Source organism: Ursus americanus, chromosome 10 (assembly GCF_024610735.1).
Source record: "Ursus americanus isolate L20-20 chromosome 10, mUrsAme1.1.p, whole genome shotgun sequence".
NCBI lineage: Eukaryota > Metazoa > Chordata > Mammalia > Carnivora > Ursidae > Ursus > Ursus americanus.
The window spans coordinates 30,542,545-30,562,058 of NC_142136.1; the positions used below are offsets into that span (position 1 = coordinate 30,542,545).

The 19,514-nt window shown below is 38.6% G+C and overlaps 1 protein-coding gene across 14 annotated transcripts in view; it reads right to left on the reverse strand.

Annotated features, from left to right (window-relative positions):
* Positions 1-19,514, reverse strand: part of LMO7 (LIM domain 7) — a 193,590-nt gene that overhangs the window by 51,787 nt on the left and 122,289 nt on the right. For all 14 annotated transcript variants that reach the window (XM_087865085.1, XM_087865083.1, XM_087865082.1 and 11 more), the window contains exons 6-8: positions 7,421-7,451; positions 6,510-6,623; positions 2,636-2,834 (exon numbers count right to left, since the gene is read on the reverse strand). In XM_087865085.1, the coding sequence (XP_087721211.1) occupies positions 2,636-2,834; positions 6,510-6,623; positions 7,421-7,451 (344 nt within the window). The remainder of the gene's footprint in view (positions 1-2,635; positions 2,835-6,509; positions 6,624-7,420; positions 7,452-19,514) is intronic.

Consider the following 19,514-nt stretch of genomic DNA (forward strand, 5'->3'; position numbering starts at 1 on the left):
AAGTCTGCTCTTTTTAAAGACACAGGAAGAAAACAGGCTACAAAATACTACTACAGATCCAAGCTGAGTTGTCTCCCTTTTCTGCCCTTCTTTTCTTCTGCCTCTGTGTATCTGTAAAGAAAGTTGGCAAATGTTGCTTGCTTCCCGCCAGGGCTCTCTGGGAGGGGGGCTGTGCTCTGTACCTGAGGACCGGAGCGCTGCAGCCTCCCAGCACCCAGAACACCTGTGGGGTTAACCTGCACAGGAGGCAGTCTGCTCTCCTCCTTCCCGCTTGCCAGAAATCTACAGTAAATAACTCTGAGAATAACCTACAGGAAGCAGTTGAACACACCCCTGTGAGAGCATGAAGCCAGAACAGGGGAAAAGAGAAAAGGCAGAAAGAGAGGAAGAAGCATCAGCTAGGACCAGGAGGGTTAATAGTCAATAATCGGGTTCTTCATTTTTACCACCTCCTTAATATGACATTTTTTTGCAAATAAGAAAGGTCTTAAAGATTCTTGCCACAATTTGTACCTGTGAAATTTTAAACACACAGGGAGACTGTTTTATGTTGGAATTTTTAAACTTAAAATCTTTTTATTTTTGAGTCCAGTGGAGTTCCCTACAGAGTGGGCAAATATTCTTGATAGGGTAAAGGGTTTTTTATAAAACTAAGGAACTTGACTTTGCAATGCTGTTAACCTAAAAATATTACCCTACTGGTGGTGATCCATTTGGGATTACAACCCATGAGGTAGCAGAATTTCAGCCCACTGATTACAAAAGTTTGATCATCCGGGTGGCCCGGGGCCTTTTCTTCCCTTCCTCAGTTGTAAGAACTAAGTCTTCACTTCCGCCCTCTTCAGACAAGCCCTGCAACTCCTTCCCCACTATCAGGAAGCTGTGTGACAATGGCCTTCTGCTTTCTGTCACATGTACCAGGCATCCACTCCAACAAGTATCTGAGGAGAGGACTTTCATTCCACACCACGGGCCCACCATACGGGCAGCGCCGGAAGTCTGTCTATTCCCACACGCCTTCAGTCTCCGTCCCTGTTATTCTCTGTTGGCTGGATATAAATTTAAACCTTGCATGTTTTTGGTTTTCCATTCAGGACAAAGTAATATAGTGCACTGAGAGTTCCAGCCTCTGCTTTTACAGCTTTAATCACTCAGATGAATTATAAACTCAGATTCATTTCCTTAAAACTGTACTGGTCATCTGGGCTATGAACATGTCACACTCAGACAACCAACAAACGCAGCAGTGGTTATAAAAGGTTAACTCTTAGATAGCTAGCTCTTCACTCTTTTTTTTTAAATTTCAAATGTCACTGCTACTCTAAAACCTACGAATTTGGGGGTTGGTTATACTTAATTTGTTGATTAATTTTCTTTTTCCAAACAAAATCCACAGTACATCGCTTTTATGTAAATTTACATCAGAACAGCCACAACAAAGATCGTTGTTGATGATTGTATGCTGAGTGTTTAGGACAAGTGTAATGTACTCTGAGGTACCTTGGAAAAACAAGATGTATAATTAATGCATAGAGAAAGAGGTAAATATGTCACAAAGCAAGCATAGTACAATGTCATGGTAGGACGAGGTGGCTGGAACATGGGTCTTCCCTGTAAAATTCTTTCAACTTTGCTGAGGTTTTAAATATTTTATAATAAGAACCTTAGGAAAAACAAGTAAAAATTTAAATGTAATTGTCAATACAACCAGCAAAGTAAAATCCCTAATAATCTAGCACAAATTCATGACCGGAACGCTCAATGTTTTCATGTTGATGGTAGAGGCCCAGAAACTTTACCGGTGATTTCAATCAACCCAAATTTGAATTGTTAGAGGTACAATTTCTTACACCACCCAATAGCCATTGGAAGAAGACATGCATTTAAATAACTGATTTGACCATAATATTAGGATTTTGAAAGAAGGGTCCTCTCATAACAGAGTAACTCTCATTTACATGTTCTTTCTTCACTCAGTCCTGGATTTGCTCTGGACTAATAGAAGCAAAAGAGGTTTTCTAACATCATGCCAGTATGGCTATTTAATTGATCAAAGTTTAGCATAATATTCTATCATGATAGGTAACAATCATTTTTTTTTTAGCTTTTTTTTTTTTTTTGGTAACAATCATTTTTTTGGAAAGAACTATATAAATATTTTTCTTGCTTTTTCTTAAGAGAAATTTTTTAACTTCTGGGGAGAAAATTATCCAGGAACTACAACAGACTTTTATAGAATCTTTCTTTTTTTTTTTATGTGTAGATATATCTGTGAATAGGCCTCAGAGCACAGATTATTAAACCTGAATCTGGAGAGAAGAGAATTAGGATAGATTATCACTGATTGAACAGGTCACAGCTAATGGTCTCCCCACTCTCCTCTAAACATGGAAAGAAAAAAAAAATGAAACCATTACCATTCTGGTGGTGATACAGTGAGAAAGGAATGAGAAACAAAAAGAAAGGGAAAGAGAAAGAAAAAGAAACCCCCAATATTCTAGTCTCTATGAAAATCCACATCTTAGTAAAATTTTTGCCCAGTTTTTGTTCCATTTTTCTACTCTCTACCATTCCCAACTTTCTCTTAACATGCAGACAAACAAAACATAAACTGACAGTCAAAAATGTAACTCACCCTCACGTCCGCCTCTCAACGTGATATCAGAGGAGCAGCTTGTGAATGACCTAGACCCCAAAGAGTCCAAGCTTTCGAACGAATCTTCTCGCTTATGGTTGCCTGGAGAAGTAGGAAATTCTCCACGTTCAGCACACCAGATATCACCGTAACCACTGTCCCTGCCACTCCTTTTCAGGCAGCTGGAGTCTTCAAGAGCCTAAAGGAAAAGTTTTTAAAGAAGTTACCATAAACTTCCAAACATGTAATCAGTCATTACTTATTTGCAGAGCTCAAGCCGTGCTATGTTTGACAGGTGAGGCAATGAGATTCACCCTGTGTAATCTAAAAAGAAAATCTGGCAAAAATCGGAGTATAAATCTGTAAATGTTTTCCCACAATACTTGGCACCTATGTAACAATAAGGAGGCATTTTTTTAAAAAAGGCGGTATTCAATATTATTTAATAAAAGAGTATAGTTTGTTTAAAAATAAGGGGGGAACATTTTAATAGAAGAAAAGCTAATAATACATTCAACTACTAAAATCAATGATTATTTATAGTTATCTGGCAATAAACATGAAAGGAGTCAAAGCAAAAAGCCAACCTTAATTCTGATATCCAAAGGGAGGTGAGTTAATAAGATTATAGTCAGCATACCTCCAGGAAATATTTGAAGGGTTTATAATAAAGTCACTGTAACTTATGGTTTCTTACCAAAAAACTTTAAAAACAGAAGGAAGAGTAAGGGCAGCAGACATACATCACAGAATTCACTCATTTTCACTGATTACAAAACCTAGATCTGAGCCAAGGAAGGCAGACTTGCTTGTGGGCATTCAAAATTTACTTTCCTTGAATCTAAATAAGTATTTGTTTGGCTCATGTAAGAGATATATAGACATATGACAAACGAGATTAGCCACAGATTTATAAATTATATAGAACTTAATTTAAAAGCATAATTTTGGGGGAGGCTGGCTGGCTCAGTTGGCAGAGCATGTGACTCTTGATCTTGGGGTTGTGAGTTCGAGCCCCAAGTTGGGTGCAGAGATTATTTAAAAGTAAAATTTTGAAATTTATATATATAAAGCATTATTTTGAATAACATCTCTCTATAAAAATGTTAATATCAAAATAAAACTGGACTTTTTAAATTTAGAATTTCAATAAAATTCATAGTCTCAATATATAATAATCAAAGAATATCTAGTGGCTTTTTCCTACAGTGAAGGTGATTTTATCATTAGTGTCCAAATCAGAAATGCTAGCTGCAGATGAGCCAACTACAGAGACAGTGTGAAGCATGTAGGAATTCCTAACACCCAGATGTAATATGTGAATCTTGATTAAATCAGAATTCAGATAAAATGAGCCATGAAAGAAAGTCGGGAGACAGATGGGAAATTTTGAATATGGACTTGATATTAGATAGTAGGGAACACTTATTAATTTCCTTCAGTATAACAGACATTGTAGCTATACGGAGGAATATTTTCACTCCTAAGAGATGCATGCTGAGTTTCTAGAGGTGAGAGATCTGTAATTTACCTTGAAATGATTAAGTAAAAACAGATGAATGGGTAGACATGTAAAGACAGTCTGGGAAGATTTTAATAGTTGAGTCAGTACAATTCTTTCAATTTTCAGTTATGAACATTTTCAACATATGTATAAAGTTGAAACAAGAACATGTACGATGCATAATTGGCAGTGGTCCTGGGCATACTTTTGGCTGAGACTGGATCTGCCGATTCTCGATTCAACTCTCTGACCAAAAATGAAGCACCTATAAGATCTAGTGGATTTATGTGAGATTTCATATACGTTAGATGCCAAACACCCCGGTGTCAGAGTTGACATTCTGCCACGAAAACGTAAGCACCTACACCTTGTACCTCATTTCTGAGGAGATGGGGAAGCTGGACTAGTGTTAATACTTCCAAAATACTTCTAAAAATATAAAAAGACTTTTAAAATGTTAAGTAAAACTTTAGACCCATCAGTTTGCTTAGATACGTACTGTTGAGGCTCAGAGTCCTCGACACAGAGTAAGATGATTTTTGACCTCATAAAGTGTTCAAGTTATTGACGATGGGCCACTTCAGTGATAAAACAACCCGAGTCTGGCCCTGGTACCTGGTTTTTATGAGGACTTCCCTCTGACCAGTCACCTAAAATGAGTCACCTCCAGCTTATATGATGACTCAGATACAATGGCTTATCAAGTGCGCTTTTTAATTGACGCTTTGGATTGGGCAATCTATCAAGCATTATCTATTTCAGTGTGTAACACTTGAACACAATGACTGTTAACAGAGCAGATGCAAAACAGTGATCATACATATTTCCACACTGCTTATGGCCATCCCCGCTCCATAATAATGGAATGGGAAGAGCTGTAGTTTTATCTATCAAAATGTTTTACCTACTCTGGTTTTGACACTGGTGACAGGAAACAGCTTTGAATAAAGCATTCCCCAGCACAAATGCTGTACTAGGATTATTCAACCTGAGTCAGACTGCCATAAAAAGAACCAAAGGTTCTAAGAGAGCACTAATAGAGGAGCCAAAGTCCCATATTATTTTTAACTAGAAGTTTTCTTAGCTGGCATAACTGTAAGGCAAGGCTCTGCTCATGTCCCAAGCCACCTACACATTCATCTGTCACAGCCTTATCCTCTCCCACTGCAGTGACCTATCTGCTCATCTGTCTCCATCAGGCAGTGGGGCTCTAGGAGGATGGGCCTTTTGTGAGTGTTCTCCCAACATATAGAACAATGCTTGTTCCAGGATAACTCTGTAACCTGAATAAACTGTTTCAAGAAATTTGAGTGAAGTACCATCAACTCTCTATAATTCAAAAATAATAAAAATCAAGAAGGAATACCTTAACCTTCCAAGCCCCATAACCTCATCTTTCTACAATGTATGCGGCTGGGCTCAGACAAAAGTATTTGAAGATCAGAGTAGAAGTGAGCCAAGGTGCTTATTTTCATCCTAACCTAAAATTTCTATCTTCCAATCATGGTAACTAACATTTATTACATCCTTACAATGTGCCAGAGACTAATGTTAAATACCTTCTTGGTACAGTGTCATTTAATCATCATAAAAATCCAGGGAGCAACTACTATTAATTAGATGATGGCATATTATTTTAGCTACCTATTTTCTTCTGATCACTGCAAATTCCCCTGGATAAACATCCCCCTAGAAAAGTTAATTTTCCCATTTGGATCTTATAAATGAAAATTTGATACAACTATGGTCAGTCCTGGCACTGGACTCCCCTCACACAATCCTTAAGCATTCAAAAGCTGCAACACAGACTCCAAGATACAAAGGACTAGAAATGTGTCTAAAACAAAAGTCTCTAATTTAAACCCCTTATCATGTTTCATGTAACAGCATTTACCCTCTCTAGGAAATAGAAGCAATATGGCAGAATCATGGGGAAACAGGAGTATGGGCATTAGAAATATAACAACTGTGACAAGATATTAAAATAGAGAAACTGAGTAACTCCCACACATAATAGTTCTGAGGCACCTCTCCACTGCAGGTTGAGTTCCTCAATATAGGAAGAGTTAAGTTATATCAAGCGCCTTAGAAATGAAGAAAATGAGTAGGTCATTGAATTGCCTAAAACTAAGAAATAAATACCTAGACTCACTCACTCCTTGGTGGTGGCATATAAAGCCAGCACATAAATAACCCTTTCTACCCGCACAATCTAGAGTGGGGCAAAGATAACAGAAGCTGCCATATTTGCTACAAGAGGGGAAGAAGGAAGAGAAGTGGAAGGAAAGGGATACAGGGAGGTGGGGAAAAGAAGGAGAAAGTACTAGTATTAGAAACAGTAGTCATCTCACCCAGATGTGTCTTCCTTACCTTAGTCAGAGCTTGTCCTAAAAGATTCTCAAATGCTTTCAAATTAAGATAGGGTCCATTATAGTACGGGTTACTTTGTGCTTTTCTTCCCAGCCAGTACAGTGTTATCAAAACCTTGAAAAATTCCACGAAAACAACAAGATCAGTCTATTTAGTAACTAACTGCAAGTCCCAATGCAGGTGAACACTCTAGACAGAAGATAGCATATCTGTTTAGGTTGCAAAGTAGAGTTTCTTCTAAATTAATGTGAAGGAGAAGGGTCATTAAAAATGTTAATTATTCTTAGATTTCTGTCTCTGAGCACATTCTCAGACCAAAAGCTCAGGTCCCAATAGGTATTTGTATGCTCTGTGGGTACATATAAAAGAAAACATTTATGAAGAAAGCAAGTTAAACTTTTAAAGCAATCAATTTTTCCAACAAACTTAGAGACTGAACCATTAAAATCAGTACTTCTCAGCTTCCTTAATAAGGTGCTCTTGTATTTTTTTTTTAATAAAGCTGTCACACTTTTAGAAATACTTCTAATATGCAGAATGTTAGGCATATAAGTCTGCAGTGAGCAGATACCCAGAGTTCTTAAACATTCAGTGTTTCTCCTTAAAGTCTGATCTGGTGGTTTGACATACTCCTCTAAAGATCCTGAAGTACATTTATTTGTCTTTCCACCTTATTCACATATAAGGAGCTACTCCTCAGGCTTCACCTCCCCTCTTACACCCTGAATTCAGAGAATATATGGTTTAACCTTAATTAAACATACTTTGAGTTCCTGACTGGTTGGCTACTGGCAACAATTCCATTAGAAAAAGGATTCACAGTATCTATCAGATATTTTTAGATCCCACTGCCTTATTACAGAACACGTAAGTAAAAAACCATTAATAATGTTCCCTTAAATATAGCTTACATTTTTCACTCTCCTATCAGTCTCTTCTTGCCTGTAAAGAAAAAAGAAAATGCCTATTAAGTAATATCTACGAGCCTTAAATTATTAAGTAGAAAAAACTCATTTTTATTCTAACGTTCTATGAATATTAATACAACCTGGACATTCAAAAACCTTGGACTGCATATCATCCATCAGAATTTTTCCATATTCATTGACTTCATGAAATAGAATGGTCCATTTTCTATAAAAAGCAAGGCTGTCTTTTTCTCATTTTTTTCATTACAGCAGGATTTTTTTTAATGCACTATTTGCATTTTTTGTATTTGCATTTTAAACAGTGTTTAAACCCATTCAAAAGTGGGGTAGGTCAGTGTGCCTCATGGTACAAAAATAAAAAAAAACAGAAACTTTAAAGAGCAATGGCGGGAAGTTTTGCATGGAATTTTCTTTTCCATCGTGCATGGGTTTTTCACCACGTTCCTCAGAGCAAAATGCTCAGAGATCAAGGTCCTGCAGATGTTGAGAATTACAGTTTGAAAAAGGGCCATGAATCTCTGCCTGAAGAGATTCCACTCTGTCATAAGAATCATGAATTTTCTCCCTCACCTGTGAAAGGGCATGATATTTATGGGAGAAGTTAAAAGGAGGCAGGTGTCACCAGTGTTGAAGAAGCAACATCAGTTAATTCACAAGGGGTCACCCTAAACTAATGTGCTTCTTGTCATTAGACACACTGAAGCAGGATCGTTGCTGATTCAGAGACTGGAGAAGCCAGAACTAGGTGACCTCTAAGGTGGCTTTCTAGCCTAAAAGTCTGTAAGTGGTATATTATCAGATCAAATGTATATACATATATGTCATGTGTACACAGGAGAGACACAAAATACATATCTAACATAGAAGACCTGTATACAGAAAGGAAGAAGGGGAGAGAACGAGCACACAAACATTTAACTTTCAAAGAATCCGTGAGATGGCTACGGCCATTCCTTTCCATAAAACAAACATGGAGTGAAATGGACCTTAGACCAACATGCACCTCCTACCTACTCCAGTGCAGGACAAAAATAAAATCCCCAAGTTCTCACACTACTGCGGAAATGTAAAATGGTGCAACTACTTTAACTCTTAATCCATTTGGAAATATTTATAAAAGCTGAGTATATGCATATCCTAGAACCCAGGAATTCCAATCCCAGGTATATACCCAACAGAAATGCTTACATATATTCACCAAAAGTCATACAGGAGAAAGTTGATGGAGGCACCTTTCATCATAGAATAACCTGGGAGCTGCACACACGTCTTTAACAACAGAATGGATGAGTAATGGAATACCCGCAATGACATATTATAGGGCCACAAGAATGAACAATCTGCAACTGCGTGACCATACGAGTCAGTCTAGCAATGAAAAGCAAAAGCATCCAGAAGCAACAGTACAGATTGTCATTTTCATCCACAGGAAGTACAAAAACAAAGATATGATGTTAGAAGAGTGGTTACCTTTGTGGGGAAGGATGGTGGAAGGATTAGAAAAAGGAGGGGGACACTGATATTTCTCTTTATTTTGATCTGGAAGCTGGTTACCCATGTGTGTTCTGTCTCTGAAGTCTTCGAATTGTACACTTACAATGTATATCCTTTTATACACATATATTAGACTTCAAAAAAGTAAATTAAAAGAATAAACTGTACAGCCTAAGTGCTCAAATCATAGCTTATCTCCTAAGTAAAAGAAAATCACCTTGTAAAAACCAACATTTAATTTTGGAAGTAATCAATGGAGGGGGATCACTAAAAACCGACCGTAAAAAGTAGCACAAAGGGTTGTAAAATAGATAGCTTCTTTTTAGAAGAATGATCAACATACACCCCTCAGAAATTAAATTAGCCAAAGCACAAAAGAACCATTAATACTCAATGCAAAGGACAGACTACGCTGAAAATCGCCATCCCGTTGAAAGTGAGATGATTCTAGTGGAATGTTATCGTAAGCACACTGAGGGCAAAAGAACAACAGAGCTAGTGCTCTTGAACCCCTTGACCTCCTTTCCACATCCCTCCATAAGGGTTTCTATTTCAGCACCCTCCTTTACCATTTACTTTTTATTACAATAAAGCAATCACTATAAATACAAGGTATGGTCTATTCTGTAAACACAATAAAGCAGTAACCTTGGCACTGTAACCTTCCACGCACTTTACATTCCCTTCTAAGTATGAGAATTTATAATGTGTTCTTGAACACAGTGATATGTAGGCCAGTCAAATTCATATCCTATCACTGAAATGCAATGCCAGGAATTCAAGTAGTCAATGATTTGCTGGAGTCAATAGAGGCCACTCTCTGACACATAACAAACAAACACATACCACTGGATGGAAGTCAGTAACCATGTGGCTTCTCTGCCTTCTGTGGCCACGAGGCACAACCCCAAAGCCTTTTAAATAGAACAGGCTTGAGGGGAAGCTCATGCTAACAGACTTTCCATGAGCCGACCAAGTTACCACCCAAAACAACGGAATTAACAATAAGGCAGCCCAATGTACGAAGCTGGCTCAGAGTTAACGTGCTGCGGTGCCGTGTTTAAGAGCACGGGCTTCAGGTCAGATCTGGATCCTGCTAACTGTGTTCGTTGGAACAATTTGACTCTCAAGAACTTCCGTTTCCTTCTGGAGAAACTGGGGATAATGCTCCCCAGCTTAGTAGAAACCGGAGGAAATGTCCTCAGGTACTTAGCAGAATGCCTAGACCAAGAAGCAGTTGTCACTAGACTAGAAGCTATGTGAGGGTAGGGCCCACTTAGTCACCACGCTGCACGCAAACGCTTCCTTGTGAAGCCATGCTGGACCCAAATATTTCAAATTGCAACCAGTCTGTCTGACACTTCCTATCTCTTATCGCTGCTTTATTTTTGTACTTACAACCGTCTACTGCTTGTATTCATTATGACTCTCCTCCACCAGAATCCAAAAGGATTTTTGCGGTTTTCTTTATTGCCATATCCCAGGTGTCCTAAGACAGGTCAACCACCTGGTAACCATATAATATTTTATTAACAATGCCTAGCACAGTGCATGGTACACAGATGCTCTCAAATAGTGACTGAATACATTTACTTAGCTTGCAGAAACGTAAGTTAGCAAGAGAAAGCCTAGAATGATAAAAACTCGGGAGATTCCTAATAAATATTCATGATGTCAAAGAACAGTTCACTTGCACTAGCTTGCTTAAAACATATCCAATTGACTCAAATTGTATTGATACCCATAATGGGGCTTCTTTCTTAAAATACTCTCTTTAAAATTGCAACAAAAGAGAATTCTTTACAATTGTACATCAATAAGTCAAAAAAATGCAGAGATTCGAAAACAAAAAGACCAACTTCAGAGTGCTAAGTACAAAGATGAAGTGCTAGTCTCCGCAATGAAAGGCTTCCCAGCAGAGCTCTGAAAGACAAAAGCCAAAAAATCTAAACCTTCCTTGAAACCAATTTACCATAAAAAGGTATGAAAAGAGATGAAACATTAATAGTTTCAAAAAATGACTACATTGTATATGTTGCCAGCCTTCTCATACACTAATTTTTGAATATTGCATTTAATACTCAAAAAATCACAAGTATAACATAATCTTCCACTATTAATGAAATAGTTCTGGTAATTTCTTCACAACCTGACAAAGGGCCAGAAAATGTATGCCCACCACAGACCTCTGAACCTTCTATCAGAGGTCAGGAAGGAAAGAGGCACATACTCTCAAGTGAGCCCATCAGCGAACACATCCATCTGTAACTACCTTATCCGAATAGCTTCTGGTACACTTCAAACCAGGAGGGTCTAGGTCTCATTCCTCCTTTCTTTATCTAAAGCGATTTTAAAATGCAAGTACAAACATCAGTCGAGAAGACCACCTTTAAGCAAAGGGAAATAAAATCCATGTAGATGGATCTTCTAGAGATCCCCATGCAAGATTCTTCCGTGAAGAGCCAGCTTGGCTAAAGGGGCAGGCTCTGGGGTCCCACCTCTGGGTGCAAATTCTGGCTCCGCTTTTACTAGCTCTGAGAACTTGGTCTTGTATTAAAGCCTCGTAGTCTCACCTAGGAACAACATACCAGTTTTGCTGGGCTTAAATGAGAAATTTAAGAGGCACTTAACCAAAGCAGATCATGTAAAGGAGACATTTCAAAACTATCCTCCAATTATCCATGTCGCCAAACAGTGTGGGGGAAGAGAAATGGCCAGAGGACTGTCCAGTTTCACCACACATAACATCTTTCCCCAGAAGAGACATTTCTGTGAAGCACAATCCAAAACACTCTCATGTTATGCTTTCTTGGCCCTCTTGCCATGGGAAGCTTTGAACAAGAAAGTATTTCTAGAATAAGGTCAAACAAAGGGCAAGGCGAACTGCTGTAGTATTACTATCACTGGCCAAACATCCATATTGGCATCAAGCCAGCCCTCCTCATCCAACCTTTTTCCAACAGAAACTGCCTTGGCCAACCCTCAAATTCTTCAAATGCTCAAAATCACAGAAACAAAACAAAAAGTGCCTACATGGCCAAAATCTATCTCCCTAATATCTGATTGCATAGTTTGGGGACAAAGAATGAGATTGTAGCTTTATTATAGCTTGGGGCAGCTAGTTGTGTTCTAGGGCTTCATCAAGAGTATTTCCAAACACCTCTGTTTATCCGAAGAGCTAACCCCGGCCCACATGCATGCACCCGCCCACTGCAGCCTTTCCCACATCTCTTCTGGTAGATGGCAGAGGCTGCAGCGTGCCTGACTCATGGTTGTTCCTCTGCAGTCAGCCACAGGCCTGCACTCAATGCGTTTATGCGGAAGTTACTTAAAGCCACTCACAGAGCCAGTCCAGCAGATGAAGGACCAAGAGACGGAGGGAATTTTCCACCAAATCAGGTAAAATGTCATAGTTTTAAACACCTACCCACTTCTCTTTCTATGTTCCTCTCCCATATTTTGATACATCTTTTCTTTAAGGTACCAACTTCCTCATTTGCAACAGTGAAAGGACCAGTCTCCTCATGCTCTGCCACAGTATCATAATCCTGAAAGAACTGAGTAGTCCATGCTCCAAAATCATCTTTCCTCCCCAAGTCCCAGCCCCTATCCTCTCCAAGCCTTCACCAATTGGTAAAGATAAAATACAGTTGTCTTACTGAATCATCAAGGAAGCATGATTAAAAATTCATGTTGGAATGTCTTAGAGAGTGGCATTATTTTTGCCTCAGGTACCACGGGGGACACTTCCCCGCATCCTAAGAGGAAAGATAAGAAGTGTGGTCCCACCTGCCACTCCCTCAAGCTTCTCTGGCTAACAAGGAATCTGGAATTCTATATGGGGCTCAAGTATAGCTTCCCACCCCACCCACTCTTTTCTGCCACACATACTCATCCTTCCGTTGCCCCCTAATCCTACAGCCCTTTAGTCCTCTTTCTTGGGCCAGAATAAGCTTCTACCTTTGTTCCTCAGAACAACTGCAACTCACTGGGTGATTTTGTCCCCAGGCATCCACTTCCTGAGGCAACTTCCCAGAATGAGTAAGATGGGGATTCCTGCTAGGGGCCCAACCCTTCTAGAGTTTGTCTGGCCCTGCCCTGTGTGGCACCAGCTGACCTGGTTGTGGCCTCTTTGGAAACCGGGCTGATGTGAGAGAAACTGGACTCACAAGATACTCGGTCGCTCTCCAAGCCACTAAGTGACCTCTGCCCTCCAGTTGTTGCTTATGAAGTCTGGCCACCTGTTCACAACTTTAAAAATATTTCAAGAAATGAGGCCCTGAGTCATGATTTCATAAGTGGTCACAAGTAGAAGTGTGTGGACAGCATCTGCTTTCAATCTGTCAGACATGTACGGGGTAGTGGGGGGAGGCACATGTGTGGCGGTGGGAGACGGCGGAGACAATTCACAGCAGATGTCCTTCTCATGACAGCAGTGGCATCATTTGTATATATGCAACAAGATGGTCGCCTTCACATGGGAGCAAAGAGGGAATTCTGAGCAACCCTAAAGGGTACTAAGTGAAATTTTCAGAAACAGAACAAGCAAATAACTTCTAACACTACTACCTGAGGAAATGGCTTGTTTTGAATCCAAATGCAGGAATCAAAGAAGCAATTTAGGAATAGTTCAAATAATGCTCCTTTCTTCTATTAACAGAAGCTCTATTTTTCTATTAATGGAAGCTCATCCACTGCATTATTTAACATAGAGCAAATAGCACCACCTTTCTCTAATGACTGCGTCAAGCAGGAGGAAGAGACCTGTGAATAACGAGTTCAAGATGAATTCTGAGAATACTGCACTTATTCTTTCCTTCTCTCTAAGGAAGCTGCATTTTAAAAAAAATGGAATTCTTCCTTTCCTCCCACCTTCATCCCTAAAAATGAAACTGCATTCCATTGGATAATCTTCCAGCAATGTCGGACACATGTGACTCACAGATTTTCATCTCCCATAGTTGCAAAATGCAGTTCTACCTGAATGTGGAAACTGTAAAAACGACTCTTGGGAAAACAGCCTGAAATCTGGAGGTAATTAGTGAGCACAAAGAGATAAACTCGTGATTTCTGAACCTACCTATGTGAGAAAAAACTCTTGGAAATTCAAGTTTTTGCCCTAGCAACGCAAAATCCTTCTGCCAAACATGACAATCAAGTAAGTACCTCTTCTTAAAAATAATTTATTAAATTTCACACCCTCCCACACACTACTAAGAATAGCTAAGTTTCACGTGAAGGGAAAGGAAGAAAACCACGTGCTTCCGAAGACACGGACATCGCTTCAAAAATGACGCTGAAGCTGAAAGCTGGGCTTTCTCTCTAACTCTCAAAATCGCAAATTCTTTGTAATTCTCTTCCACTTTAGGGACTGTTTGCTATCACACAGAATGGATTTCACACTGGAGCCTCACACACGTATATTCCCTGTTAGACTGCAACCCCAAAACTGGCAATTCTCAATGCGGGATTGAGTACCCATCATGTATGCTGTGTACTTAATGGAATTACACATCCACTATATCAAATACATTGTGGAGAGGCTAGAGAGGATGCCAGTTACAGACTGACCTGTAGTTTTACTTCTGTAGTAACAATGCTAGGTAGCAGCAGCAATGAAAATAGCGGGTTTTGGTTTCAGACATATTAGGTTTGAGACACTTAACAGACAAAGTAGAAATGGGAAATCACTGGTAATTAGACACAGAAGTAAGATGTTCAAGCTAGGAATCCAGATTGGAGATATAATCTGGGGAACGGTCAGCATAGAGATGAAACGTAAGGTCCTAATGTTAAAATAATATCACCTAGAAAATAAGGGTAGATGGGAAGAGGTCTAGGGACGGAGTTCTAGAAAACCTAACATGTAAGGGTTAAGAAGGAGAGGAAAACCCAGCAAAGCAGACAGAGGCCCATCCTGTGTGATGGGGAGAGTAGCATGCCAGGGGTAAGGGTCAGGCAGGTAGAGGAGACAAAAGGGTCAAAAAATGCTGTTGAGAGAAGAGCTGAGGAATTGCTATTTATTTTCAACCCGTATAATATCTTACACACATACACACAGTGACTAAATTATTGGTTGCGTCTCCTCAAAGGAGGGAAAAGAAGGCATTGTCAACAAAAATCTTGTCAAAACCAGTGATGTCCTAAAGATACAATTTAGGAGAATACTGAACTACATATCTCAGGTTTCCTTCTAGATGCTCAAAGCCATGCTCAACGTCAATATGAAAATCAACTATAAGCATAAATCTTCTAGTATCATGATACTGGAACGTGCTAGGTGAGGTACTTTCAAAGTCAGTGTCTCTCAAACTGTGTACCATTAAACGTGAAAAGACGGCAAAATTTTAGTAGGATTTAAGATGGAAAATTTTTGCAAAGTGTTATGCATTTTCTTCTCAAGTATACACAAAAGCAAATTAAAGTTCTGAGAAGTCCTATAACAAGAGACCCATTTTACTTAAAGTTTGAAAATTGTTTTCATATTTTTTGGCACAACTGTTATTAAAATTTTACTTAAGAGACACTGGCATTATGAAGTATTTTGCAATGGTGTTCTGTTTTAAGCTCACTTTATGCTTAATTATATAATGCATATTAAAATAATTGCCTTTATTAAGCACTTTATATTAATCATTACATTGATTATTATACATTATCTCCTTTAATCCCCAGAACCATCTAATGATTACTAAGTAGGAAATTGGGACTCCAAAAGCTTAAAACTTTCCTAGAGTCATCAAACTATTAAGACTTGATGTGATCCATACTTTCCATAAACTAAAATCCGTAGACTAAGATCATTTTTTAGTACCAGCGCAGTCACACTTTCCACCACCATATATTTTTTAAATAATTTATTTCTTTCTTAATTCTAAAAAAATAATTGTCTCTGTATTATTCTGAAATAGGTCTCTCAATATCTCAAAGTGTTGGCTCAAAACCTATCTATGGCAAGAACTATATCCTGTGTAAATCTGTCTCCCAGAGACAGGGTCAGAAGCTCCCCATTACCATCTTCTCAGCAAAAGTTTAGCAATGTGTTCCACTATCTTGAACATACAACCCATTATGGGATTCCACACATGGAAAACTGCAGAGCACTTGATAGAAGACTTCTAAGTAAATGAAACATATCACGATAATTCTCCGATCGAGAGAACAATTGCCAAGTATAGATTTCCTGTACTGCACCACTGTTAAGCCTTCATGAGTACAGTTTCTTTAAGACAAGTACTCATCAACTATAAATAAGATTATAAATTAAGCACAAATAAGATGAAATGGGAAAATCTTTTGGTTTCCTGAAGGCACCTGTTCTCATATTAAAAAAAAAAAAGCTATACCTACCTTTAGTTTTGTGAAAATTAAGATATATAGATATATGTAGATATATATAGATACACACACACACACACACACACACACACACACACACACACACACACGTATATAAAGATTTATTTATTTGAGAGAGAGAGAAGCAGAATCCCCGATGAGTTTGGAGCCTGACTCAGGGGACTCAATCTCACAACGCTAAGATAATGACCTGAGCCGAAATCAAGTGTTGGATACTCAACTGCCTGAGCCACCCAGGTGCCCCAACTGAGATATATTTAAAGTGCCTAGCATGAAAAAACTTATTTCCTTTCTGATATACATGAACACTTCTGGCAGCAAAGCATAAGAGCATATAAATTATTAGTAAGCTATCATACTGCTAATTCCTCAGCTGTAATTTATACTAAACGTGCTATGTGTGCGTACAGTACAATTCCATACTGTCAAAGTAATACATACTATTTATTCATCTTACACATTCAAAAGTCTCCATGTTGCTTAGAAGTAAATTATTCTCCCTTGCCTCTAACTAGTACTTGTTTCAAAATTTGTAATTTCCATTTCCACTATGGGAAAAATAAGCACCACCTTCCCCCTCAAAAAAATCCCTACTCCAATTTTATCATTTTAGTCCTAAATTTCACCTGTTCTAGAAAAGCCTCTCTTTATCTAATGTTTACTGGAGCAATTCCAAGATAGAAAAAAAAATCTTAATTTTTCACAATTTTATTTAATCCAAAGGTTCAGGGAGGCAATATAAATTTAGAGCAGGGGGGGTTTCTCAACCTTGGCAACATTAACATTTTGAACTGGATAGTTCCTCGCTGTGGGGGCATACTGTGCATTGTAGGGTGTTAAACAGCATTCCTGGCCTTATTCACTGGATACCAGCAGCACTCCACTCACACTTGCCATGACAATTAAACATGTCTCCAGACATTGCCAAACGTCCCCTGGGAGGCAAAATCGCCCGTGGTTGAGTAAGAACCACTGTTTTCGAGGATCTAAGAATTTAACTCCTCTTAATCAAATAAAGCACACTCAAGGTTCCCAGGGGCTGAAAATTAGTGGAAAGGAATATTTAATGACTGCAATTTAGAAAAAGATAGCAAGTGTGTGAGCAAAGCAAACAGCCAAGCAATGACTACACACCTGAGAAGTTCATGAAAAACATACTGTTAGATCCAAGGGCAAGACCTAACTCAGTGCCTGCATCGTAATGGACACTCAGCAAATACATACCAAATCCTCGAAGAATTACAACTTAGTATAAGCTAGGAGCTCAGAGTTCTCATTACCCTGGAAAAATGCATTCAAGCTTGCTTATCCTTCATATTTAAAGTGGGAAGAAATAATGCATCAGATCTTCATTTTCTCTATCACAGTCATATAAAGATATGTCCTATAAAGTCTAACCAATTTAGATGGCCCTCCACTTAAACCTTATTTAACCCATTATGTAATATATACGTAATAATAAATGAGGTCCCAATCCAAAATGGTTAGGTACATTCTTTAAAATACATCTGTATATAAAATGCATTGTGTATTGATATTTCATAGTGTACTATTTTGGATTTTCCTAGTTTAAACACAAATATTCCATCTCTAATTCTTTAATTTTTGTTCCCAATATTGACAATTTGAGTGCTATCATAGACTGAATAACAAACATCCCCTTCTCTCAAACTGTTCATATCCTAATCTCTGGAATCTGCAAAAGTTACCTTCTATGGCAAAAAGGATTTTGCAAGTGATTAAGTTAAGGGTTTTGAGATGAGGAAATATCCTGGACTATTCATTTGGGCCCTAAATGTAATCACAAGTGTCCTGATGAGAGAGAGGAAGAGGAAGGCTTGACTACTAGAGGAGAAGGGGATGGGACTACAGAGGCGGAAACTGGAATAATGCAGCCAGCAGCCAAGGAGCACCTGCTGCCTCTAAAAGTCAAAGAGGCGAAGGACAGATTCTCTCTCTAGAGCCTCAAGAAGGAACCAGGCCTTCTGACACTTTGATTTTAGCCCCTGAAGACTCATTTTAGACATGTGACCCCCAGAACCTAAGAGAATATATTTGTGTTGCTTTAAGTCACTGAACAGTGGCCACAGGACACTAACACAAGCCCTGTATCAGCATTGCTCTGTGCATTTCATAGGCAGCTTAGATTTTCTTTCAGTATAGCTCTTTGGTCAGTGCTATCCCCATTTCCCAGGTAGGAGACAAAAGCTTAATGAGATTAAATAACTTTCTAGAAATTTTCCTATAGAGCTATAATTCAAGCCCAAATCTATCTCACCTAAAAGCCAACTCAAAGCAATAGGAGTATCATTTGGTTAAAAAAAAAAAAAGGCACCTACTCTTCATTGTCCATTTGAACCTTCATCCACAGCACCCACTGCCAACAGCGTTACCTGCATATAGTTTGTGTCAACAAAACTCCATTCACAGCTGAACTGTCACTCTATTCATATGAAAACCCACAAAGACATCTGTCCCACAGCAAAATGATAAATATATAAGTAGTACAGGTGACATTAGAAAAAGGAATGAGATAATGGAGAATTTCTCTTTCTTCATGAATATATCCTTCAAACCTCCCAAGACAAATAAAACCAAAACCAATCTACCTCCTGAGTAGAAATAAATGAAGTCTGAGGAATTGATTGCCCCCCCCCACAAAAATTGTGTTTTTTTAAAAGATTTTATGTATTTATTTATTTTACAGAGAGAAATAGCATAAGCAGGAGAGGGAGAGGGAGAGAGGCAGACACCACACTGAGCATGGAGCCCAATGCAGGGCTCGATTCCAGGACCCTGAGATTCTGACCTGAGCCGAAACCAAGAGTCGGACACTTAACTGACTGTGCCACACAGGTGCCCCCCAAAAAATATTTCTAATTTAATATTTTATGGTTTATCTTTCTTGCAATTTGTGTAAAGCTACCTGTCTTTTATTAGAAAGCCAACATCATGCATTATTTAAAACTTTTCCATTTATATATACCACCTGTGACAGACTTTCCATTTCCTATTTAGCCTTCCACATAACACTTGAAATTTCAGAATATTATCAAAGTATCACCAATCATCCTATATAAACCACTGAGAAAGAATGGGTATGCTTCAAAGGAATAACATAATTGGTTTTCAAATTCAGATTAATATAACCCTGCCTTTCAATTAACTTTCAAGGTCAATATACATTCAATCCAATATCCTTCGGACAACTTGGCATTTATTG